The sequence below is a fragment of the Lemur catta genome, chromosome 15, assembly GCF_020740605.2.
Source record: "Lemur catta isolate mLemCat1 chromosome 15, mLemCat1.pri, whole genome shotgun sequence".
Taxonomy (NCBI): domain Eukaryota; kingdom Metazoa; phylum Chordata; class Mammalia; order Primates; family Lemuridae; genus Lemur; species Lemur catta.
The window spans coordinates 26,760,774-26,787,144 of record NC_059142.1 but is presented as its reverse complement, the minus strand read 5'-3'; the positions used below and the strand labels follow the sequence as shown (position 1 = coordinate 26,787,144).

General features: G+C 33.6%; 1 protein-coding gene across 2 annotated transcripts in view; it reads left to right on the top strand.

Annotated features, from left to right (window-relative positions):
* BRIP1 (BRCA1 interacting helicase 1) overlaps positions 1–26,371 on the top strand; it is a 137,186-nt gene that overhangs the window by 34,171 nt on the left and 76,644 nt on the right. For both annotated transcript variants that reach the window (XM_045525599.1, XM_045525600.1), the window contains 5 exons: positions 9,372–9,662; positions 14,397–14,618; positions 17,370–17,569; positions 19,750–19,882; positions 25,326–25,480. In XM_045525599.1, coding sequence (XP_045381555.1) covers positions 9,372–9,662; positions 14,397–14,618; positions 17,370–17,569; positions 19,750–19,882; positions 25,326–25,480 — 1,001 coding nt within the window. The remainder of the gene's footprint in view (positions 1–9,371; positions 9,663–14,396; positions 14,619–17,369; positions 17,570–19,749; positions 19,883–25,325; positions 25,481–26,371) is intronic.

The following is a 26,371-nucleotide window of genomic DNA, read 5'->3' as shown; positions in this document are numbered from 1 at the left end:
CTAAATGCTCCAAATACAAATTCCTAGGAAAGTGAATCTAATTGGTCTTGCTATGCCTGAGAGTATTAGTGGGTGTGGTCATGTGTTATTAATGTGGACATTAGGTACAGCCGTTGAACAGCTGTGACATACGTGTAAAGAGGTGCTTAGTACAGCATCTTTATCATATATTCTAAATTTTTACATCTAAAGGAATATATACCCTTCTTGGCCATCTTCTTTTTGTGAAAAGTTTTCAGTTATTCTCACTAGTTTATTTTCCAGACTAAATTTAGAAACATTTTTTAGAGTACCAAAAAAAAATCTTGACCGGATTTTGATTGGAATTCAGACAAAGATTAGAAAAACAAATTACTAATCAACAGAAGTTGTAGACCCAGTTTTCATGAGCTGCAACCCTGAAGAACCTGTTTTACATATGGGCACATAATTTTTACAGTGTACTTTTACTTTTTCCTCTCTAACTTGAATTTACAAAGAGAAGTTCACACACACATACATGCATGCACGTGTGTAACCATTGCAAACGCTATAGGATCTAGAATCTCTGATAATACTTTAAATCTATGCTGTCTGATAGGGTAGCTACTAGCTACATGTGGCCATTCATTTCAGTTGATTAAAATTAAAATTCAGTTAGTTGCACTAATCAACTTTCAAGTGCTTAGTAGCCCCATATGTCTAATGGCAAGAATAGTGCAGATATTAAACATTCCGTCATCATAGAAAATTTTATTGGGTAGTACTGCTGTAGAGGCTTATATGTTGATAATAACTTATTTAATTTTCTTTGCCTGTGAAGGAAGCAAAAATCTTTATTTCATATACGTTTTGTTTATAGCATTTTGGTTAATATGTGGAAGATGTCATGATAGGATAGCTTTGTTTTCTCATTTTAAAAGTTTCGCTGAAGAAAATTTAAATGACAAAATACCATAAAGAAGAAATTAAAAATTACCTGTAATCCCAGGGATAGGATTTTTAAAATGCCTCTTTGAAATATAACACGCAAGTGCATGTGTCCTAAGTGTACATTGGATTAATTTCACCAACTAAATAATACATATGTCTTTTTACCAGTTTCTCTTTTCCTAGATTCTTTTTGATTCATATGTTGATTTTTTGGATTTAATAATCAGGTAGTTTTATTGAAGATGGGCATATCACATCAGGAAGCACATGATGTCACTTTGTCTCCCTGCTGTTGATGCTAAATTTGACTACTTGGTTAAAGTGGTGACCACCAGATCTCTTCATTGTAAAGGCACATTTTCCTTTTGTAATTAATGAGTAATCTGTGGGGGAGATACTTTGAGACTATGTAAATATCCTGCTCCCTAACAACTTCTCACCCTATGACGTTAGCATCCATTTATGTAGCTTGCCTGAATCAGTTATTATATGAGCTCTGCAAAATGATTTTTATAATTCTATCATTCCATTTACAAATTTTTAGCTGGCATTCTTTTGTAAGGAAGAGCTTTTCTTTACCCCTCAGTTTTCTCCCTTGAGTCTTTTTTCCCTATTCCTTTTTTTTTTTTTTAATTATAAACACCCAGGGTATTTCTCATTAAGTTGGTCTGTGTGACTCATCACTACTTTGAGACTCATTGTTATAATCACATCTGTGTAAAGTGGTATTATATCAGGAGAATTTTTGCTTTATAGCAGGTTGGTCATCTTTATGATATGCTTGTTCTTAAAATGAGAATTCTTATTAATTCTACTGAAACAAAGACTTTTCAGAAACTGAGGCCACTGTGTTAAGGAATTCCCATTTACACTAGGCAAGAAAGTAAACAGTAAGTGGAGAGTAGGGTAACAAACACTTATGGTATCAAAAAACAACCGTGAAAAGGATCTGTCTTAATGTGCTAGCCCATTGCAGTTTAACATATTGCTTACAACCTTCACAATAGAATTTGAGTGACTTCAGTTACACATTCCAGGAGACTGGCAGTCTGTTACAATCAGAGTCTGAACTTTCGAGCAGGCTAATTTACAGCGATGGGATGAAGAAAGTTGTGGATTTGTATTACACACTCTCACCTGACACTGTATCTGATCCCTTACCTGCTGATTGACATCTTGAATGAGCTCTTTGAAGCAAGTTCCAGCTTAATTAAAACGTTTGCTTGGTTAGCAGTGATCTGTGAAAGCCTGTGATAAATATTGAATCAGGTTCACCTGCTGGTTGCTGTGAGTGGATAAACAGCTGCTTTGTGCAGTTTAATCATGAAACTGGCAGTAGGATACTACTACTGTTTGAATTTTTAAAAAAAGAATAGTTGAAAAGGTATAGTTCTGTCACTTTTGCTATCTTACTAGAGTGTGTGCTTATGTGAGATTTTGCACAACAGGCATTCAGTACCTGTTTAGATGGCGTGGACAACAAATAGATGATAAAGATTAACAATAAGTCCTCTTTTTTTGTCTCAAAAATTGTAGTATAATTCTGTGTTCATTGTCCTTTTACCACTAGCATTTTATGTACATGACTTTTTGAAATAAAAAGGGGGCAATATTTTGCTCTTTTGCTTAGTTAAATGGTAGATGAAAATGATCCTGTTAAATCTTGATTTTAAGATTATGAATTTTAACTTCTCCGCAGATTTATCGTGTATTTTGTAGCAACTTGAAGAACTCTTTTAGATTTACTTTATCTGTAAAATGGAGTTAGAAAAATGTTAGTGAACTATCTAAGTATTTTAGCCTTATGTTAATTTTAGGTGATTAACAAACATTAAAATAGAGATGAGTTTACAAGCACTGGAAAAGGCTTCATAAAATTATCTTCTTTTGACTATCAACTTGTTTATTCCTTTACAGAATAAATATATCTGACCAAGTTCGTTGTAAATAAAATGCTGTTTCCACTTGATTTCCATTATAAAATCAGACATAAATTCTGGAATACAGTCCTTACTCAAATCAATCATAATCCCCTTTGAGCACCCGATGAAAGTTATAGATTCACCTTCCAGAAATGCAGACAAAATTGTGTCTGTAGTTTCTGGGTGATCTCAAACCCTCAGTAATAGTCCATGGGCCCTAATTTAATAATCCATTTCTTAATAAATTAGGTTGAAGACTTTTGGTAAGTAGGGGTTATGATGAAAGCTGTTCTGATAGGCATTAAATAACTGAGGAGAAACCAGAATAGAGTATATTTGCTGTGTTGTGTTTCTTTTGCAGCACTTCTAGCATTTTTCAGGTATATTGTTCACCATAATTTTTAGCTCTAAGGATTATCTACCATAGTGGCAATTCCTCATATTCAACCTAAACTTCTTATGTTTTTATTTCTATCATCAATTTATTTGGAATTTTATGGGGGGAATAAAATTTTATTTAAGTCATGCTCAGCTTGCTCAACATTTTTTTTCATATTTATGTCAATACATGCAACTCTGGTTCATATTTTTCATGGTATATATATATATATTATTCCATTAATTGGATAAAGCCCTGCAATTTATTTATCCATTCTGTTGATGCATGTAACTTGTTTTCCTCACAAAACAATGCTGTGATTAATATTCCTCTTGTATCTCTCTTAATGTGCCAGAGTTTCTCTAGCACTGTACACCTAACAGTGTCATGCTGAGTCAAATGGTGTATGTATTTTTGATTTCACTGGATCACCAATTTGCTCTCCAAAGTGGGTGCGCTAATTTATATTTGAATCAGCAATGCATGACAGTTGTGTCATATCCTCTCTAATACCCAATATGGTGTATATAAAATGGAATCTAATTGTGGTTTTAATTTGCATTTTCCTAATTACTGATAAAGTTGAACATTAGGTTGCACATCTTTTCAGATGTTTATTAGGTTTTAAGCTTTTCTGTGATTTGCCTGTTTTGCCTGTTCTTAGCTTTTTATGGGGGGTTGTTTTTTAGAAATAGATTTATTGGAATTCTTTATATATTATAGATCCTGATCCTCAGTTGGTTTGTTTGTGCGTTGTGTGTGTTTTTAAGACAGAGTCTTAGTCTGTTACACAGGCTAGGGTGCAGTGGTATCAGCCGAGTTCACAGCGACCTCAAACTCATGGGCTCACGTGATCCTCCTGACTCAGCCTCCTGGCTAGCTGAAACTACAGGCATGCACCACAACGCCTGGCTGATTTTTTTCTCTTTTTAGTAGAGATGGGGTCTTGCTCTTGCTCAGGCTGGTCTTGAACTCCTGAGCTCAAGTGATCCTCCTGCCTCGGCCTCCTGGGAATATAGGCATGAGCCACTGCGCCCGGCCCTGAGTTGGTTTTATGCATTGTAGATACCTTCTCATAGTCTGTGCTGCCTTTTTACCTTTTTTTCTTTTTTTTAAAAGTAGATGTCTTTTTAAATAGAAGTTTTACATGTTAATGAAGCTGTGTTTTTCAGTCATTTGTGCTTTCAGTTTATTGTTTTGAGAAATCCTTCCCTACATTTGGATCATAAAAGATATTTTTCTGTTTAGTAACAGAGACCATGTAGCCTGTAAAGCCTGTTTACTCTCTGGTCCTTATAAAAAAAGTTTCCTGACTCTTACTCTAGAAGTCTCTTAGTTGAAATTTTTTGTTTTTTTCCCCTTGTGGGATATAACATGGGTCCTGTTAGAAAATATTTGATTTAAATGTCAGCTAGTAATTAAAAATAATTTTTATGAAGTAAAGTTTATAGTCTACCTTTAGGAATATTTTGTAATTGCATTCAGAAAATAACGGACTTAGGACTAACTTTAAGCAATTCCTTAATTTATGAGTGAAACTGGTATTGATAAACTCCAGGAACTATGCTTTGTTAGAACAATTAAAGAGTGAAGCGCTCTTTGTCAGTAAGATGAGGCAACCCTTGTTATTGTCTTCTACTTGGCTTGATGTATCAAGGATTCTAATGTTTCTTGAGAGAATGAATAATGAAATGAGATAGTACATGAAAAGTGCTTAGCATAGGTATAGCCTTAATAAATGGGTAGTTATTATTAATAATGAACATATCACGATATGTGTTTGGCACTGACAACTAAAGTGGCTCAAATACTAGCTTAAGATGATTTTTTTCTTTTTGGCTTTGAAAAATAACAAATTGTTGTATATTTTTTCTTTTAAAAGCTAATCTTTTGATTTTTAAATAACTTTTTGATATGTGCAGCACTTCAAATTAGGACATCATTTAAACATGTCAGATTAAAAAAATTTGATGCATGGGTGCAGTAGTTGGTTCAGGAACATTTAGTCAAAGCCCATCAATTTAAAAAAACTTTAAGTTACAGTTACGTGCAAAACATCATGCTCAGTGAATCAGTTATATAAAGAAATGTAAGACAGTTTTCTATCTTCAAGGAATTTGAAGTGTGGTTGGGAAGACAATACATGCACATGTGGAAAGTTACAGAAAAATACAGGTTACTGTTTCATTGACCTAGTTTTCCCTTTATTTCATTCAGATAGCTTCTATTCAGTCTCTTCCTCTCTACTTCTTTATCTACACTTATTTTTCATATTAACTATACTCTTTCATGCCTGCTTTTAGAATTCAATTTATAGCCTCTTAGAAGCTCCCCTAATTGATGGCTTGCAAAATAACTTTATTCTCTGGCAATAAAATTAGTTTCTAACTATTCCTATATCATTTTTCATTTCTTAAAGTATTTAATCACCATACTCATTTTATTTTTCAAGTATTTAGGCATAGGGTTTTTTTGTGGGGAAAGTTTGGAGTTGGTAATGAAACTTTAGAAGTTGACATTGTAGTATATTACTATTTCAACTTCTAATTATAGCTTTGTTAAGAAATAGTGGCAAGGACTTGGCAGTTAGCTTTTCTTTCAAGATCAAATCTTCTAATCCTTCATCGTTCCAAAGAATTTAAGTATGTCTCTATATAATAGGACAAGAGAGGGAATAGATAGAATTTATTAAACACAAGGAAAATTTTCTAAAACTCTTTGGTTGCTGATCTTCTAAGAACAGTTTTGGTTATTGTAGATTTGAAATGAATTTTTAAACATATGGAAATATTACAGCTGTCACATCCATTGTATATCTCTTGTGTTTCTCTTTAAATGATGATATATTTTCGCTGTTACTTGGGTTGGGTTTTCTTGCCTTTTGTTGAAGTAAAAGGACTGTGGACAGTTTCTAGCTGTGGAGAAGAAGCCATCTCTTAAAGAGTTTGATTTTGCCACTGAACGTAGCAACTCACAATTCTTAGAGTTTACAGGTTTTTGGGAGCCCATTTTTAAAAAATGACTTTTATTTCAAAATATTAGGGGGTACAAGTGTTCTTGTTACATGGATGAATTGTATAATGCTGAAGTCAAGGCTTTTAGTTTGCCTGTCACCAGAATAGTATACATTGTACCCAATATGCAAGTTTTTAACCTTCATCCCTCTCCCACCCCATGTTTTGTTTATTGACCTTCACATATATTGGATGTGAGTGAATACTTTTAAATTTATTTTCCAGTTTCCTTATGCAATCTCTGTAAATTTAAAGAGCAAAAGATAAAGGAAAGCATCCTTATGAAAGATAAACATAATCATCTGTTAGCAGGAGAAAAACTTAATAAGAGATATAAAATTATTAATTTTACTCATCTAATTGTTTCAAGACCCCTGGGTCAAAAGATTTCAGAGAGAGGCCATAAAGTGTTAGCCTATTAATTGGATTGGAGGATACTCTGACCTCCTGTCATTACTGTTACCACAATCCTTTGTCTAGTTTTCTTACAGCATTTTTCTTTCTTTTTTTCCAGTTGTATCAGGCAGGATCTCACAGCATTGAAATTTGTCGATTTTAGTACAAGTAATTCTCTTTTGTTATTAAATAAATGTCTTTTTGAAACTTCTGTTATGCTGCCACACTCAGTTTTTCTGTCTTCAAATATGATTGTACCGAATCCTTTAAATGGAAACATAATAGATCACTTCTAAAGAAATAATTCCTCTTTAATAATGCAGAGGGAAAAGAATCAACTTTCTGTATTTCCATCTTATTATCTTTATTCCATCTGCTTGCCTAAGCACCCATTGATAACCGTCTTGAGAAGTCTACCTCAAATTTACAGATGGTATAATTAGTTCAGATCACTTTAAAACTTGGAAAACAAATAAGAACATGTTTAATATAAAATTAGCTGTGGTTTTTAATATTCTGAATTATGGAGTAAAAATAAAATTTAAGGTATCTAAATAAAGCTGCTCTAGTGAGAAAAGTTTTCTGAAACTAGTTCTTGATCTTTTGCTTTTGTTAGTACAACTACTAGCATGACATTTTTAAGATAAGCAGAACATTCATTTAAATTATTAGTGCTCAGTTCATCCTTTTTAAAATTAACAAGTTTGTATACAAAATGTCTAGTTATAAAACTGTACAATATCATCCCTTAAAGGTGAAGTTATTTGTGAGGGGGCAGTGGATTTATTTTGTATGGTTTGAATTTTTTGGTCAGAAGAAAAGGTGGAGTTAAAAGAAGTAGGTGGTAAACTTTTAAGTAGAATTGATGTTGAAAAAGTGTTACATCAAAAAGTAAGTTTCCAAGCCTTGAGAAAAGACCACTTTATTGGATTACTTGTATGCTTGGATATAATGTATGTATAACAATGCATTGGGCCATAGTATTCTAATATTCAAGAGAATTTAACTATCATAAGGAAGAAAAACAGTACAATTGAGTGAAAACATTGAAGATATGAAAAAGTAAACTAATTCTGTTATCTAGAGTTATCTTGTTTCTTTCAGTATGTTAATTAATTAATGCATCATTGCAAAGACCAAAAAAAGAATTAAATCACAAATATGATATAATTTGCATTCCATTTTCTATATGACCATAAATTGTTGGATATTGCAACATTATGTAACATAACCCACATGTCAGCTGTGTCCTGCCTCACTGTTGACAAGAGCCCCATTCATAATTCTTCTTTTTATCCTTTTGGTGAATAAGTAATTATTCAATATAGAAGGCAGGATATTTGGAACTGGCTATTTAATGTGGCAGCACTCTGTAATGAAATCTGCTGTTACTGGCAACCTGATAGGAGAATGTAACAATTCCAGCATGGCTGTAACTTTATCTGCTTTGACTGACTGTTTATTTGGCACATCAGTGAACCTTTTATCCCAGTGAGTGACAGCCCCAGAAGGGTCACATTTACATCCATTCTATCATGTATTGTAATATTTAATGGCGGACAAGGTTGAGCGAGACTGGGAGTAATTCGAACTTGCTTTTCCACTGCGTTGAGGCTAAAAGACAGCTTGATCCCCAGTATTGTGGTGTAACATGCTATGACTTAGCATTTGTTTATGAAGGCTAATCTTACTGATTAGAATTTAAAAAAAACTCCAGTCAAGTAGAGTATTTGTTCTATTAAACTAAAGCTCTCCATTATACCATCTTTTAAGTTACTGTGCTGTTTACCTTTTTTCCCATCAGTGACTACTTCTATAAATTAACTATTTTATAGTATTTCCCTAAAATGAGGCTTCTTTCTGTCTCATTTGGTGTGGTAATTGAGGCTTAAAAAGGAGTAGTTAAGAGCCTGTGAGTTCTAATATATGCTATTAAACTTTTTTTAGTATTCGAGAATTTGGAAACGAGAAAAATCAGGTAAATATTAGAATATATTCCTGATATTCTATATGGTTTGTTTGAGGAGACATTTATGTAACTATTTCAATTATAAATCTGAATAATGAGTGAAATTGTCCAGGAAAAGCTATTCTGGATAATTTTACTGATGGGTTTGCATTTCATGACAGGTAATTGAATTTCACATATACTTCTTCCACATAAGCAGCCTGCTCACTATTAAATATTAGTAATTTTATGTATTTTCATACATTTGCTAGTGAAGAACTTTCTTGTCTTTTTTATTTTTTAGTGATACTTTAGATTCAACTTGATAATTCTATTCTTTTTGTAAACTATATTTAAATTCTTTATAACAACATTGGCATATTATGGAATATTTGAATGAGCTATGCTGTGAATGAAAGTATCAACTCTAAAGTATAATGTCACAAGTTCACTTGAAGCCTAAGCAAAAATTAAAATTGTCCTTTACTTTGTCTTATCATTTTTATAATTTATAAAAGAAGAGAGTTAAAATGTTCTTAAACATTTGGAATTGGAAAGTTAGAGTGTTAGGTCAGAATGTAAATGTGGAAACATCATTTGTAACTTTTAAAATAGAGAAAGAAGACCAATTTGAAATGGAGTGTGTAGTTTAATGGCAAGTTGTAGATGCTATAATATCTTGAGATTTCTCTCTGACCACTGTGATTCATTACTTATAGATTCTAATTCCAAGAGAAGTTTGATGACAGTTTTTTTACAGGAGGGTAGATATTAGTTATCTTTTCTTTCATTTGTTACAGCCCCCTCCTGGCCACTGTTCTAGGTGCTGTTCTAGTAAACAAGGAAACAGTCAAGAATCTTCAACTACTGTTAAGAAGAATCATGAGGGGAAATCCAAGATACCTAAAATATATTTTGGGACACGCACACACAAGCAGATTGCTCAGATTACTAGAGAGCTCCGGAGGACAGCATACTCAGGGGTCCCAATGACTATTCTTTCCAGCAGGGATCATACTTGTGTCCATCCTGAAGTCATCGGTAACTTCAACAGAAATGAAAAGTGCATGGAATTGCTGGATGGAAAAAATGTGAGTAGAGTTATTTGTTTTAGAGAAAAATTAAGGGTGAAAATATTGAAGTTACTCATATTTTCATATGTACATTTCCAGTGATAATCAAATAACTTAGGGAAATCAAATTAATTGCTAGTATTGATATTTTTTGTAAATAATTTTACCATAAGAAAATATTTAGTCAAGTTTAAAATTATGAGTTTTGGTCTTAAAGCTTGGAGATTTTTAATTCCTTGAAATTAATTTCCACTGTAGGTCAGATGTCTTCTTACTTTCTCTTTTTAAATCTTGCTACCACAAATAGTCAAATGTGGATGATGTCATATGAGGAGATAAAAGTGTTTAAATGATTTAGTCTAATAAGATCTAATTGATATACTTCACATATTTAAAAACTTCAAAAGAAAATAGTTTATTTAGGCTCTTTGAGCAAATTTTGAAATGTGTTTAAGTTGAATTAGAAATATAATTTTCCTGTCTCATAATTCTAATCAGTATAAACTTCTCTTTTAAAAATTATACTAAATTATTAAAAAATATTGATGGTTTTGAAATTTTTAGAGAACTTAGAATAATATGAATTTTGGCTAGGTGGAAATAGAAAAGTCTTTCTTACTAAAGACTTAAATAATTTTTGGGGCAGTATTTGGGAGTCCGTGTTCTGGTATGATTACTAATTTAGTCTAAAATTAGAGTTGTAATATGAAATTATACCTAGAACTCAGTGAATCATAAATTGATAGTATATGAAACGACCAGTGCTGTTTTGATATATTTTAAGGTTATTTTGTCTTTCACTAGTATTTTATCAAACAGAGTTGATGTCACACACATACACACAGAAACTATGAGCCACAGCCCCTAGAGTTTCATTCACGATGTATCACCTCCTACCATGTAATGTGAATACATTATTTTGGATTATGCTTTTATTCCTCAGTGCTTTTTTTTAATTAGATGAGAATTAATTCAGGCTTTATTTAGGGATATTTAAAAGATAATTTAATAAATACTAAAATACAAGATTGTAAAGTATAAGTAGTAAGGGGCTCCAGTGTAAAAACATGAGTGACTTATTCAGAGCCAGGAAGAAAATAACAGAATTATTGAATTAAAATCACTGTTGAATCAACAGTCATATTTATTTCTATATAAGTTATAACTAACTGAGAAATTTGTGAAATCCCTTCCTTCACTCTATAGATAAAAAAGCTTCTCTTCAAGGAGAGATGAAAATATTAAAATGTCAGATGCTCAAAAAATAATGAAATAAAAAGCTCATCATGGTAAAACTTCACAAATTTCATACTTAAGTAGACCTTTCTCCATAGTGGCTAACTGATCTACTGAATGCCTCAAATGCTTGAAATTTATTTTTTGTCTGCATAACCTATGCAAGAAGACTTGCTGGCATTGTCATTATCATTATATTTTTCTCTTTTTCTTATTATTAGGAAAATTATAATGTATTTATAAAAATACAGACATTGGTAAAAAGCAGTTATAAAGTTTAAGATTGTGTATCGAAGACAAGTAGTCTAATTTTACGTAAGCTTCTAGAATCCTACAGTGCTGGTTATATATTATAATTGATCTTTACTCTCATAAGTTTGAGTCATGTAAAAATAAAAAGTCCAGGTGCAGTGGCTCGCCAGTAATCCCAGCACTTTGGGAGGCTGAGGTGTGAGGATTGCTTGAGGCCAGGAGTTCTAGACCAGCCTGGGTAACATAGTGAGACCTAGTCTCGAATAAAAAAAAAAAAAAAATTAGGCAAAAGCGGTGGCATGCCCTTGTAGTCCTAGCTACTGGGGAGGCTGAGGCAGGAAGCTCGCTAGAGCCCAGGAGTTCCAGGCTGCAGTGAGCTATGGTCATGGCACCGTACAACGGCGTGAGCAACAAAGTGAGACTGGTCTCAAAAAAAAGTAATTCAGTAGACTTCAATATTCAGAATTTTTCATTGGCTTTTGGTTTGTCTTAAAGTGAACAAGTAATTTTTTTTAAATATTAGTGGTATAAATAATTGAAGATACCTGCTTGTGGTTTGCCTTGATCTAATTCTGCCTCAGAATGCTTACCCTCATGGGCATACATGAACATTCTTTTTCTTGTTCCCAAGCCCTCTTAGTAATTAGGTATTGTAATGAGGGCCAATTACAAAGTCACCATAGGTGTCTATGTTTAACTACGGCTGAATTACCAAAACGAAATGATAAATAGATAACTTTTAGTTTGAGTGAAAGAGTTTAAAGTGCGATAACGCTTCAATTGACAGACTCCTCTCGGGATTGTGTTGCACTGCTAAAATGGATGAGCTTTTCTGGTTTTGCTATCAGCATTCACAGGGGTGTCATTCTAAGTGCCCTTAAAGTGTAAACTTTCTGATTTTTTGGCTTGATCCAAAGGCACATGTGTTTTTTGTTCACTATTCCTTTTACTGAAGTGCCCTTATTCTGGAAAAGTATGCATTTATCTGTTAAAAGTTAATTTTTGTTTCAATTAAGAAATAATTTTAACTAGAACCAGAAATGACAATCCTAAAAAAATTATTTTAGATATAGAATATCTATATTTTGTTAAAATGAGAATTAACAGTTCACAGTCATAGATTCTCAAGGCACTGTAATGATCATTTTGTACAAAGATAAGCTTTCAGAATTGTACAGAAGATTCTTGGAGTGAAGAGATAGTGAATGTCATATTATTAAAATTAGTATCACATTCAGTATGAAAGGTAATTGGCACATCTGCACCTAACTGAATCCTGAAATCACAGAATTTTAGAGCTGGAAGGAACTTCAGAGATGGTATAGTCAGTGAGTTGGAAGGAATTTTAAAAGGCTTGGGTTTCAGCTATTATTTTGATAACCTAGTAACGTGAAAAAAATGGGCCCTGAAGTTTGCCCAATCAGACAAGTAATCAGCAAGAAGGGAGGAACCAGAACCCAAGTTTTCTAACTCATGGTCTATTGCTACTTTGATTACACTAGAAACAAAAACAAAAGGTAGCATTGAGGTATGGGGAAGAGGACACAATATGAAGGGTAAAAAGAATAGTAGACATTACACAAAGTAAGTAAAAATAATATAGAAAGTGAACTAAATATAGTTAGGTGAACCCTTTCCTCCTAATTTTCATTTCGAATACTTTGGAGGACCAACAGGTAGCTTTCCTTGACATGGCTGAAAACGCAGCTTTAGGATTATAGGTGTGAGCCACTGTGCCTGGCCTAACATCTTATTTTTTTATTAATGCATGTAATGAAATTTTTTATTTTTAATAATAGAATGGAAAAGAACATTAGTAGATAACATAAAAGATGAAATACAAATTATTGTTAAACCTTGTTAGAATATTTATATTATTTTAAACCTTGCTAGAAACTCTAAAAAATACAAATCAAAACAAGAATCTATTTTTCACCTTTTAAAAAGATAACGACAATGAAAGATAACGTTAGTGTTGATAATAAGGATGTGAGAAAAAGGTAAGCAAAATGGTGTATACTTTCTGGAGAATAAGTTGGTTGTATGTTTTCAAGAAGCTTAAAAATACTTCATAGTTTCTGATTCCATAATGCCATTTCTAAAAATGCACACTAAGAAAATGTTTAGAAATGAGCATAAGAGTGTTATTTATTACATCCTTTCTCTGCTCCAAAATCTCCTATTGCTCCCTTTGCTCATGAGATAAAGTCCATACTTCTTAAGCTTACATTCAAGACACTCAGTAGTCTGACCTAGATCTCTCCAACTTGAACCCTTTAAAAATTACCTCATAGTCCCCCGAGGATACCTCATAGTCCCCTGAGGATACCTCATTCTTTCTTACAGCTCTGTTTTAATTCAATGTGCATATCTGAGCAGCAATAAAAAAATAGAGATATGAGAAGATTTTCCTGATATGATTTTTTGATAAAGTAGGCAGAGTAAACAAAAGTGAATCTAGTTTTATAAATATGTTTATTTATCCTTGTTAGTATAGCGGTGAGTAAGAAAAAGAAAGAAAATGTTTCTTGTGGTTAGATTGTTAGTAATCCTCAATGCCTGGGAAAAATTTGCTTTGTTCTCATTATTTTAATATTGGGTCACACTGTAGAGATAGCCTTATGTACATTTGTATACAAGAAATATGAGATGAAATACATCAAAATGGTTAATAGTACATTCTTTGTGTGATGGAATTACAGATAATTTAGGGTTTTTTTTTTTGTACTCTTTTGTATTTTCTGAATTTTTTGTAGTGAACACTCTTTATTTTTTTCTCTCAGGATATTACATCCTTCTCACCCACCTTTCTTCCTTTTTATTTAATTTGAATAAGCGATACTGTCATATGGCCCCAAATTGAAAAAGTATAAAACGGTCTATAGAGAAAAATCTCTCCCACTCCTGTGACCATGCCACTTGGTTCTCATCCTTGAAAACAATCAGTGATACCATTGTTCTGTGTATTCTTCTAGAAATATTTTATGCCTAATTCCACTTTAATCAGAACAAAGCCACAACAAACATGTTCTTAAAATATATTCCTCAGTTTAAGATATCTGGAGCTCTATTGATCTGGAGTTCTATCTAAGTCAGCTAATATAGTTTCTTTAAAATGATTGTGATTGTAGATATGATGTTATCTGTTTCCTTTGTAAAATCTTAGCCTTGTGGCTTTAATGTTTCTAAAATTCTGAGATAGACTTATTTTATTCCTTCTATTCCAATATTGGTTCACATTTCAGTTATTCATATATTTTTTAGGGAAAATCCTGCTGTTTTTATCATGGTGTTCATAAAATTAGTGATCAGCACACATTACAGACTTTCCAAGGGATGTGCAAAGCCTGGGATATAGAGGAACTTGTCAGCCTGGGGAAGAAACTAAAGGCCTGTCCATATTATACAGCTCGAGAACTAATAGAAGATGCTGACATAATATTTTGTCCCTACAACTATCTTCTAGATGCACAAATAAGGGAAAGTGTGAGTATATATGTAAAAATTAGAACTTTTTTCCTACTTACTGGGATGTAAATGTTGAATGTAAAAGCTTTTCGATGTTTTAAAGTGTTTGTTTTTTACTTTAATTTATGTAAATTGTGTAAACATATCACAGTACTGAAAACATATTCTAAAGTGTATTATTAATGAAAACTGAATTTTAGACCTAGTCATTTTAATTTCCAAAGTAATAAGCAATTTTAAAGAACTAGTGCTGGAAGTGGAATTATAGCAGGGTTTCTCAGCGTTGGCAGTAATGACATTTTGCGTTGGATAATTCTTTGTTATGGTGGGCTGTCTTGTGCATTGTAGCATGTTTAGTAGCCTCCCTGTTTTTTTCTACTAGATGCTAGTAGCACCCTCACAGTTACTACCATCAAGAATGTTTCCAGACATTGCCAAATGTCCCCTGGGGAGCACAATTATCCTCATTTGGGACCCCATTATAGCTATCACTGTTTGCATTTATGAATAGTCAAAAAGAACTATTTAAAAACATTTCTCTGCAGCCAGGCAGTGGCGCACGCCTGTTGTCCCTGCTACTCAGGAGGCTAGGGAGAAGGATCACTTGAGCCCAGGAGTTGGGACCAGTCCAATCAACATAGTGAGACTCTATTTTGTAAATAAATATATTTATAAAAAAGCTGGATGTAGTGGTTCTCCCCTGTAGTCCTAGCTGCTTAGGAGGCTGAGGCAGAAGGATTGCCTAGGCCCAGGAGTTTGAAGTTTACAGTGAGCTATGATCGCGCCACTGCATTCCAGCCTGGGTGACAGAATGAGACCTCATCTCCAAAAATAAATAAATGAACAAACAAACAGAAACATTTCTCTTAACAAGCTATGTTTTGAAGAACTTAAATTGAGAGAATATGCATACTATGCAAATTATGCTTTGCGAACTTTTGAGAATTAAACTTCTGATATAACATTTGTGTTTATTTCCCTGGTTCTTCTTAAAGACATAAAGTTGTTACAGCATAAGATAAAAAGTGAATAATTTGGTATGCTCCATTGTTATTCCTCTCTTCGGGTCCAACTACACAGTTCATCTTAATATTTCTTTTTTTTTTTTTTGAGACAGAGTGTCACTTTGTTGCCCTGGCTAGAGTGAGTGCTGTGGCATCAGCCTAGCTCACAGCAACCTCAAACTCCTGGGCTTTAACGATCCTACTGCCTCAGACTCCCGAGTAGCTGGGACTACAGGCATGTGCTACCATGCCCAGCTAATTCTTTCTATATATATTTTAGTTGGCCAGATAATTTATTTCTATTTTTAGTAGAGACGGGGGTCTCGCTCTTGCTCAGGCTGGTCTCGAACTCCTGACGTCGAATGATCCACCCGCCTCGGCCTCCCAGAGTGCTAGAATTACAGGCGTGAGCCAGCGCGCCCGGCCTTAATATTTCTTTAAGTTCAAAATTAACAACGATTATTTTTACTACTCCCTACTTTCCTACCTCTTAACTAAGTCTATTGCCTCCAAGATATGCTACATACAAATGCCCAGTCTTCCTAATATTGCTTTTATTACATCCTTTCTCTGCTCTAAAATCTCCTATTGCTCCCTTTGCTCATGAGATAAAGTCCATACTTCTTAAGCTTACAGTCAAGACGCTCAGTAGTCTTACCCAGATCTCTCCAACTTGAACCCCCTTCAAAAATTACCTCACCAGTCCCCTGAGGATACCTCGTTCTTTGTTACAGCTCTGCTTTTGGTAACATTTCTGTTAAAATGCTTTGTGTGTCCAAATCCAAATGCTACTCATCTTTTAAACCCCAGTATATTTCCTACTCTTCCATGGTTTTTCTCAGTCATTTTCAGCCCTCTGTATTCTTATTTCCTCAGTATAACTTAGTGGCAATTGCTTTATGATATTTCCTTGTTGTATTAGTTAGGATTCTTTCAGTTGCCAGTGATATAAACCCAACTCAAAAAGAGTTCAAGGAAAAATACTTGACTTTCTCTTCGTAGTGATGACTTTATTCTCAGGCAAGCTCTCTGCTTTTGGGAACAAAGATAACAACCACAAGCAGCTAACTAACCTGGAGAAAAGAACGTGGTCTCATATTAGTTCCCCTAAATTACTGATTGGCTTACCTTGGGTCATGTATCTATTCCTGAACCTGACAGTCACTGTGACCACAGAGAGATGCAGTGCTCTATTTAACTGACAAGCCTGGGTTATGAGTCTTACCCCTGTTGTGAAAGTGGCGATGTCCTTTAGTTCGCAGATTAATAGTCCTGCTTAGAATCACATGGAGTTGGGGAAGAGCACTTCTTGAAATGAAGGATTGCAGAACAGATTAAAATGAAACAGACGTATACTACATTGTATTAGTATTTTGAAAGTCATTTGAATCTTGTGCTGTTGTTTTACTCTTAAAGGTTTTCTACTCTGTTTTAAAAATTATTTTGGAAACTCCTTTATAGGGGATTTTATATCCTTTTGTGTAGACAGTGGTACCTTGATCCAGGCTCACTTAACACATATTTTTTTGTGCTTTTAGGTTTACAAAGTATTTTGAGAGTAAAAACTGGCAAACTCAGTAATGTAGAGCTGATATTGGTTGGCTTTAGTGTTTCAGAGGTTTTATTTAAGACCTAGAATCAGTTGTTTATGTAATTGTACTTGCACTATCAGCCCATAGTGTAAATTTTTAAATGAAATATTTTGCCTGCTACTGTTAAATTCATTTTGCCAAATGTTTTACAGAAAAATTATTTTATCTTATAGATGGATTTAAATCTGAAAGAACAGGTTGTCATTTTAGATGAAGCTCACAACATTGAGGACTGCGCTCGGGAATCAGCAAGTTACAGTATAACAGAAGTTCAGCTTCGGTTTGCTCGAGATGAACTAGATAGTTTAGTCAACAGTAATATACGGAAGAAAGACCATGAACCTCTACGAGCTGTGTGCTATAGCCTCATTAAGTAAGAATATTTGACTATCAGTGTATTTGTGCTGCCTTTATATTAAAAACTTGTTTGATTATGCCAGAATATTTTAAAGTTAGTAAACTTTGATTAACCAGGCTACTTGGGAAATGGGTTGTTCTTTCCTCTTGTAAAAAAGCTAGTCCAACCTTTTGTCTTACTCAAAAGAATGTAATGAACATAATTTATTTTAAAAATTAATAATTGTGAATCTTATTCCTAATTTAGCAGGACAACTCAACAGTCCCAAAGGATGTGTATAGGACATGAAACAGAAATGAAACATAGCTTTAGTTAATGTATTAATATTTTTAAATCCTGGATCATGGCTTTACTTTATTGCTTTATCCTCCAATTTGGGTAGGATTTTAGTTTGATGGGTTTTAATTAACCAAGATTTCCATACTGTAAAATAATACAGTTAGTACTAACTTTATTAAAATTTGCATTCTATAATTTCCCATCTATTAGACATTAAGTTGTTGATCTAGAATGTTATCTTAGAAAAAAACCTCCTCTGACTGTATATACCATTCCATTTATTGTGGCATTTTTCTGTTTCCTTCACAATATCCTTTTTGAAAACTTTAATGCTATACAGTCACATGGTTTGAACATAAAACATACAAATTTATGTAGTAAAAACCTCCACCCTACCCTATCCCCAATCTGCTAAGTTTCTGTTCTCCTAAACAAGGTTATTTGTTTTTTTTATTTCAATAGATTTAGGGGGTACAAATGTTTTTTGTTACATGGATGAATTGTATAGTGGTGAAGTCAGGGCTTTTAGGGTACCCATCACCCAAATAGTTATACTAGGGAATTCACTCTTTGCCTACAGTAAGAGTTGCAAATACTTTCCACCCATTTATGCCATCTGCTTGAGGCTGTCCTTGTGGTATTACTGCCATGTTGAATTTTGTCATTTTTATTTCACAGCATAATTTGTTGAAAGAGTTGTCTCTAGTTGCTAATTCTATTTTGTCATGTTGCATTCTTCCCTCATCCATCCTAGTAGTGTTGTTGTCTGCACATTTCTACTGAAACTGTCTTTATCACCACTGGTCTTTATAGTGCCAGATACAAAGGTTATTTTTCTGTTATCTTACTCAACCTCTCTGCAGTGTTGGCTATTGCTAGTGACCACCTTTGAAAAGCATTTTTGTCTTCACTTGTGTGGCATCTCTGGTTTTTCTCCTCCTCACAGTCCATTCTTTCTTAATTTCTTTGGTAATTCTTACCCTGTTTGAGGTCTAAATGTTAGAATACCTCAGCAGCTGGTTCTGGGGCTTAATTTCTTTCCTATCCTTGCATTTTCCCTAAATTGTATAATCTAGTGCTGTAGCTTAGAATATAATCTGCAGTACTGGTGAGGCTTAATTCTGTGTCTCTAACCTCAGCTTCTCCCTGGAATGCCATTCTCATATATCCAACAACCTACTTTATAACTGTGTTTGGATATCAAACAGACATTTCAACTTCACACCCAAAACAAAACTCCTTCCCTTTCCCTGTGTACTGTTTTCCCCCCAGTCTTCCTCTGCCTCATCTAAGCAAACAGTACCTACCAGTTCCTCAAATTTAAAAAATCTAAATATTATCCTTGATTACTGCCTCATCTCATCAAGTTCCTCAGTAAGTCTGATAGATGCCACCTGCACAGTATATCCCAAATTCATCAATTTCTTTCACTGTCCACATCTGTCATCCTAGAATCATCTCTCAACTAGAATACTGTAACAACCTCCTAACAAATCTGTTTTCACTGTTGTCTTTCTCTTACAATCCATTCTGGTTTGGAAGCTGGAATCATCTTTTAAACACTTAAAATAGGTTGTCTCTCTTTTATTTAAAACTCTCTATTTAAAACCTTCTCATTGCTCTTTGAATAGAATCCAAATTTAACTCAAAGTGATCTGGTTTCTGCTTATTACTCTCACGTTATTTATAATAACATTATAAGCTAACACTATAGTTTACTTTTTAGCTATATAAATGTTTATTTTGTAATATAAGACATGCATTATTTTTAAAAGGTGTCTTAATTAATCCACGTCCATGTGCTAAGAGCTTCAAGGAATACAGATCAGTCCATGACAACAGTGATAATTCTCTTCTGTTGAAATAGTGCACATAAGGATGATACTGGTTGATAAAATTGTTTTATTTTGTTCCAGTTGGTTAGAAGCAAATTCTGAACATCTTGTAGAAAGGGATTATGAATCCTCTTGCAGAATATGGAGTGGAAATGAAATGCTTTTAAATTTACACAAAATGGGCATTACCACTGCTACTTTCCCCATTTTGCAGGTAAGATTTTTTTTTCCCACCTGTGAAATTTATTTAGTGAATTAGAAGTGATTTATTCGTGAATAAATTCAGAGTAAATCTAGTGAATAATCCAGAATTTTCAAATAAAGTAATTTAATTGTTTTTTAAATTTTATCTAAATTTGATAATCTTTAAGTGATGGAATAGGTAAATTATGGTTGGAAATACAGCATTATTTGGTTTGAAGGAAATAAGTCTTTAAAGGGATTAATTGCTCTGTTCAGAGCTAGGAGTCAATATTTTGAGGTTGTAAATTTATTTTGTCAATTATAAAAGTTAAAATCTTAATAAAAAGAGAAGAAAGTCATATTTTGTTTTTCTTAACTTAGATATTATAAAGCTGGATTTATAGATAGAGATCATGAGTGGGCTTTGGGAGACTATGAACCTTATGAAGTTGTATGTAAAATTTTATGAGTATGTACTTTTGTACATTTTTCTAGATAGAGGCTGCATAACTTTCATTATATTTGCAAGAGTATTTTTTTTGCACATAAGAATATATTTTATTTTTTGTTCCTATTTGTTTAAATTAATAGAGTATATTTTTTAGAATGGTTTTTCTAGTTTTAGAGAAAAAGTTGAGCAGAAAGTGCAGAATTCCCATACTTTCACCACCAGCCACACACATACACCCATACACCCCCACAGTTTCCCCTATTATTGATATCTTGCAAAAGTATAGTATATTTATTACAATTGATGAACTAATATTGATACGTTATTGTTAAAGTCCATAGTTTACCTTATACTTCACTCTGTGTGTTGTACAGTTCTACTAGATTTTGCCTAGTAATCCATCATTACAGTATCATACAGAATACATTCACTGTCCTAAAAGTCTTCTCTACTGTACCTATTCATGTCTCCACCACACCATACCCCATCCCTGCTAAACCCTTGGCAACCACTAACCTTTTTACTGGCTCTATAATTTTTCCCTTTCAAGAATTCCTTAAAGTTAGAATCATACAGTATGCAGTCTTTTTAGACTGGTGTCTTTCATTTAGCAGTATGCATTTAAGTTCTTCAGTGTCTTTTAGGGGCTTGATAGCTCATTTCTTTTTATCATTGAATGATATGCCATTGTCTGATGTACTGCAGTTTATCCATTTTCCTACTGAAAGACATATTGGTAGTTGACAATTTTTGGTAATTATGGAATAAAGCTGCTAATAAACATTTGTATTCATTTTTTTTTTTTTTTGTGGACATGCTTTCTACTCATTTGGATAAATACACAGGAACACAGTTGTTGGATTATATCGTAAGACTGTGGTTAGGTTTATGAGAAACTACTAAACTGATTTCAGAAGTGGTTGTACCAGTACCAGCCAGGCACAGTGGTATGTGCCTGTACTCCTAGCTACTTGGGAGGCTGAGGCAAGAGGATCACTTGAGCCCATTAGTTTGAGGCTGTAGTGCACTATGATTATATGCCTGTGAATAGCCACCACACTCCAGCCTGAGCAACATAACAAGACTCCATCTCTTAAGAAAAATTTTAAAAAGTGGCTGTACCATTTTGCATTCCCACCAGTAATAAACAAGAGTTCTTATTGTTCTACATCTTCGCCAATATTTGGTGTTGTCAGTGTTTTGAATTTTAGCTATTCAAATAGGGGGTATCTTATTTTAATTTATAATTCCCCAAGGACATGATGTTGAGCATCTTTTGTATGCTTGTTTGCCGTCTATGTATCTTCTTCGTTGAGATGCCTGTTCAGATCTTTTGCCTACTTTTCAGTTGGACTGTTTGTTTTTTTATTGTTGAGTTTTAAGACTTCTTTATGTATTTTGAATACAAGTCCTTTATCAGAAAGGTGTTTGCAGATATATCCTCCCAGTCTGTGACTTGTCTTTTCATTCTGTTAACAGTGTCTTTTCCAGAGCAGAAGTTTTTGGCTTTAATGAAGTTCAACATATCAATTTTTTTCTTTCGTGGATCCTGCTTTCAGTGTTGTGTCTAAAAACTCATCACCAAACCCACAGTCACCTAGATTTTCTCCAATATTCTGGAAGTTTTATAGTTTTGTATTTTACATTTAGATTTATGATTCATTTTGACTTAATTTTTGTGGGAAGGGTAAGGTCTATGTCTAGAGTAGTATGTTTGCATGGTGCCATTATTCTATTACCATGTGTTGAAAAGACTATCATTTCTCTATTGGGTTATTTTTCCTTTGTCAGAGATCAGTTGACTCTATTTGTGTGGGTATGTTTCTGGGCTCTCTATTTTGTTCCACTGATGTATTTGTTTGTCTTTTCACCGATACTACATTGTCTTTATTAACTGTAGCTTTATAGTAAGTTTTAAAGTTGGGTAGTGTCAGTCCTCTCACTATTCTTCTTCAGTATTGTGTTGGCTATTCCGGGGTTTTTGCCTATCCATATAAACTTTAGAACCACTTTGTCGATATCCACAAAGTAACTTGTTGGGATTTTGATTGAGATTGCATCGAATCTATAGATCACCATTGGAAAGAACTGACATCTTACTGAGTCTTCCTATCCATTAACATAGAATATCTCTCCGTTTATTTATATATTTGATTTCTTTTATCAACATTTTATAGTTTGCCTCATACAGATTTAAAGAGGTGTTTTTCCCCTGGCATTATAGAGGTATGATCGCCAAATAAAAATTGTTACTTAAGGTATACAGTGTGAGGATTTGATACATCTGAAATAATTATCACCATCAAGATAATTAGTATATCCATTACTTCACATAGTTATCCTTTGTTTTTGTTTTTTTGTGTATGTGTGGTGAGAACACTTAAGATCTCTTTTAGCACATTTCAAGTATACAATACATTATTATTAATTACAGTCATCATGCTGTATGTTAGATCTCCAGAACTTACTCATTTTATAACTGAAAGCTTGTACCCTTCAACCGACATCTCCCTATTTCTCCAGTCCCCAGCCCCTGGTAACCACCATTCTACTCTCTGCTTCTGAGTACAACTTTTTTAGATTACACATATAAGTGATAGCATGCAATATTTTTCTTTCTGTCAGGCTTATTTCACTTAGCATAATGTCTTCCAGTTTCATCCATGTTGTCGCAAATGGCAGGATTTCCCTTTTTAAGGCTGAATAATATTCCATTTGATACATATATGCCACATTTTCTTTATTTCATTCATCACTCACTATGGTCTCACTTTGCTCTTGGAGAGGAATTGTGAGCTGAGGGAATCTCTCTTGGCATTGAGCTGTACTTCTTGGAGTAGGGGTGATGTGGCTAATATAAAACTATTCTTTTTAGCCTCTGCAATGCATCTATTCTCAGATTTTTTGCTCCAGTCTCTGCTGGAATCCCAGACTCTCACAAAGGTACTCTCATCGATAAGTGGTTATGAAAATTGGAGCATTGTGGGGAGAAGACAGTAGAAAACCCATTCTACTACCATGCTGATGTCACTTCTGAAAGAGGATTTTAAAGCAAAAAAGATAAAAACTATTACAAACATGATCACCACGAGCATTCTGGGCATGTGACTATTAAAAAGTATATGTTAATCAAGCTATACATATAATTTTTGTACTGCATTTGTAAAATGCAATGTGGTATATATCATCAGAATTTTTCCATATTATGACACCTTTTCATAATATTTTTGCATAAAATTTTTGCACTTTGAAAGTTATTCATATATATAGTAAAATAGATAAATTGTGTCATTCATATAGTAGAATACTACACAGCAATTAAAAAAATGAACTTCCACCACAACCATATAGATGACTCTTACAGACATTATGTTAAGTGAAAGAAACCAGATTTAAAAAACTACAATCTGTATGATTCTTTTTTATGAAGTTTAACATCAGACAAACCTAATTATGGTGATAGAAGTTGAAATACTGGTTATGACTATGGAGGAATGGGGGCAGTTTGTGCTGAGAAGGGGCATAAGGGAACATCTGGAATTCTAGGAATGTTTTGTATCCTGATTGGGTGTTAGTTACATGGGTGTGTGTTTAGTGAGCCACACCCTTAAGATTATTATATATTAAAGGTCAATAAAAAATATATAAGTAAAATGTATGTCAAAGGAAAAAACTTGGAAAATACAGAAGGGCACAAAGAAAAATGATTCATTAACTCAAAGATGATCATTATGAACATTTTGATTTATTTCTACCCATGCCACCTTCTATGCATATATTTGCTTATAAATATATTTCTAATACTATGCATGTTTCTTTGTAGCCTCTTTTCATGAAGAATGTATTATGAATACTTTTGTATTTAAATATTCTTTCACATGATTTTTTAGTTGCAATGTAGCATTTTGTGAGTGTGTATATTCTAAATTATTTGATAATCTGATAAATTGAAATGTAGGTTGTTGCCACTTTCCCCAGCATAATAAATAATTCTGATGGGAACATCTTTGCAAATATTTCTTTGTATTTATCTCAGATTATTTCCTTTGTATATTCTAAATACTAAATACTAATCCTTTGTTGGTTATTGTATTGCATGTACATTCTTGCATCCATGTTTTGTTTTTTTTTTTTCCCAAACAGGGTCTTGCTCTGTTGCCCAGGCTGGAATGCAGTGGCATGATCATAGCTCACTGCAACCTTGAACTCCTGGGTTCAAGAGATTGTTCTGCCTCGGCCTTCCGAGTAGCTGGGACTTTAGGCATGTGCCACCATGCCTGGCTAATTTTTAAATTTTTTTTTGTAAAGACAGGGTCTCACTGTGTTGCCCAGGTTGGTTTTGAACTCCTGACCTCAAGAGATCCTCCCTCTTGAGCCTCCCAAAGTGCTGGGATTACAGGCATGAGCCACCACACCCAGCCTTGTGTCTGTGCTTTGACTATTTATTTATGGTGTACTTTTTCAAAAATTTTTTATTTTATGTGCATTCAGATTTATCAGTGTTCTTTCTTTTATGAAAGAAAAGTGTTTTTTTGAAAAAGAGGTTTATTTGGCCCATGGTTCTGCAGGCTGTACAAGCGACATGGTGCCAGCAACTGCTTCTGGTGAGGGCCTCAGGCTGCTTCCACTCATGGCAGAAGGTGAAGGGGAGCCACCTGTGCAGACATTGCATGGCGAGAGAGGAAGCAAGAGAAGAAGGGAAGAAGTTGCCAGGCTCTTTTTTAACAACCAGCTCTGTGGGAACTAATAGAGTGAAAACTCACTCACCCTACCCTCTACAGGGAGGGTATTACCTATTCACAAGGGATCTGCTCCCATGACCCAAACACCTCCCACCGGGCTCCCACATCCAATACTGGAGATCAGATTTCAACATGAGATTTGTAGGGGTTAAACCAAACTAACAATAATGTTCTCCTAAAATTTCAATGAATATTTCATTCGGGTTTAATTATACTTTTGATAAGTTTCTTCTCCCCATCCCCTCCTACACCTGCATACTTAATATGATAATTTCTTATAGGGACATTTTTCTGCTGTTCTTCAAAAAGAAGAAAAAATCTCACCAATTCATGGTAAAGAGGAGGCAAGAGAAGTACCTATTATTAGTGCTTCAACTCAAATAATGCTGAAAGGACTTTTTATGGTGCTTGATTATCTTTTTAGGCAAAATAGCAGGTAAGTGAAGCTATCTGGTCTATATTTTTCCTCTTAAAAATATTAGACTAATAGGGTGCTAGCATGTGTTTAATTTTTACCTATTTGGGATGAGTAAATAGGAACATTGCAAGCAAGTATTTTAGATATTATGATGTATTTGCTCTTACTTATTGGCACAGACTTAGATTAATTGAAATTAATCTTTTTTATTAATGAAAGTAAATATTAAAATCAGTAAATAAATATATTTAATTCATTATTAAATTAATGCTAAACTTAAATAGTTAGGTTTTCTTTAAAGTATTGTCTAGATATGTTTCTATCAGTGTCGGAAAGTCTCTTTCGTATATTATATGAATTGTAGAAAATAAAAAGCAACAAACCTCTCCCATCCTATACTTTGTTAGGTTATAGTACTACCTAGTTCCAGTATTGTGTGTTTTTTTTTTTATTGTGGTAAAATATACATAACATGTACCATTTTTAAGTAAACATTCAGTACCATTAAGAAGAGCATATTCACAATGTCATCCATTGTATCCATTTCCCGAAATATCTAGAAATTTTTCATCATTCTAAGCAGGAATTCTGCACCCATGAAATGAAAACTTCCTAGACTCCCTCCCCCAATCCCTTGGTAACCTCTATTCTGCATTCATCTTACAAAGCCGCCTTTGGGTATCTCATATAAGAGCAATCATATAGTATTTATCCTTTTGTGTCTGGTTTATTTCAATTCACTTAAACACAGTATTTTCAGAGTTCATTCATATAGTAACATATATCAGAATTTGATTCCTTTTTATGGCTGAATATTATTCCGTTGTAATGTATATACTACATTTTGTTAATCCATTCTTATGTTGATGGACATTTGAGTTGTTTCCACCTTTTGGCTATTGTGAATAG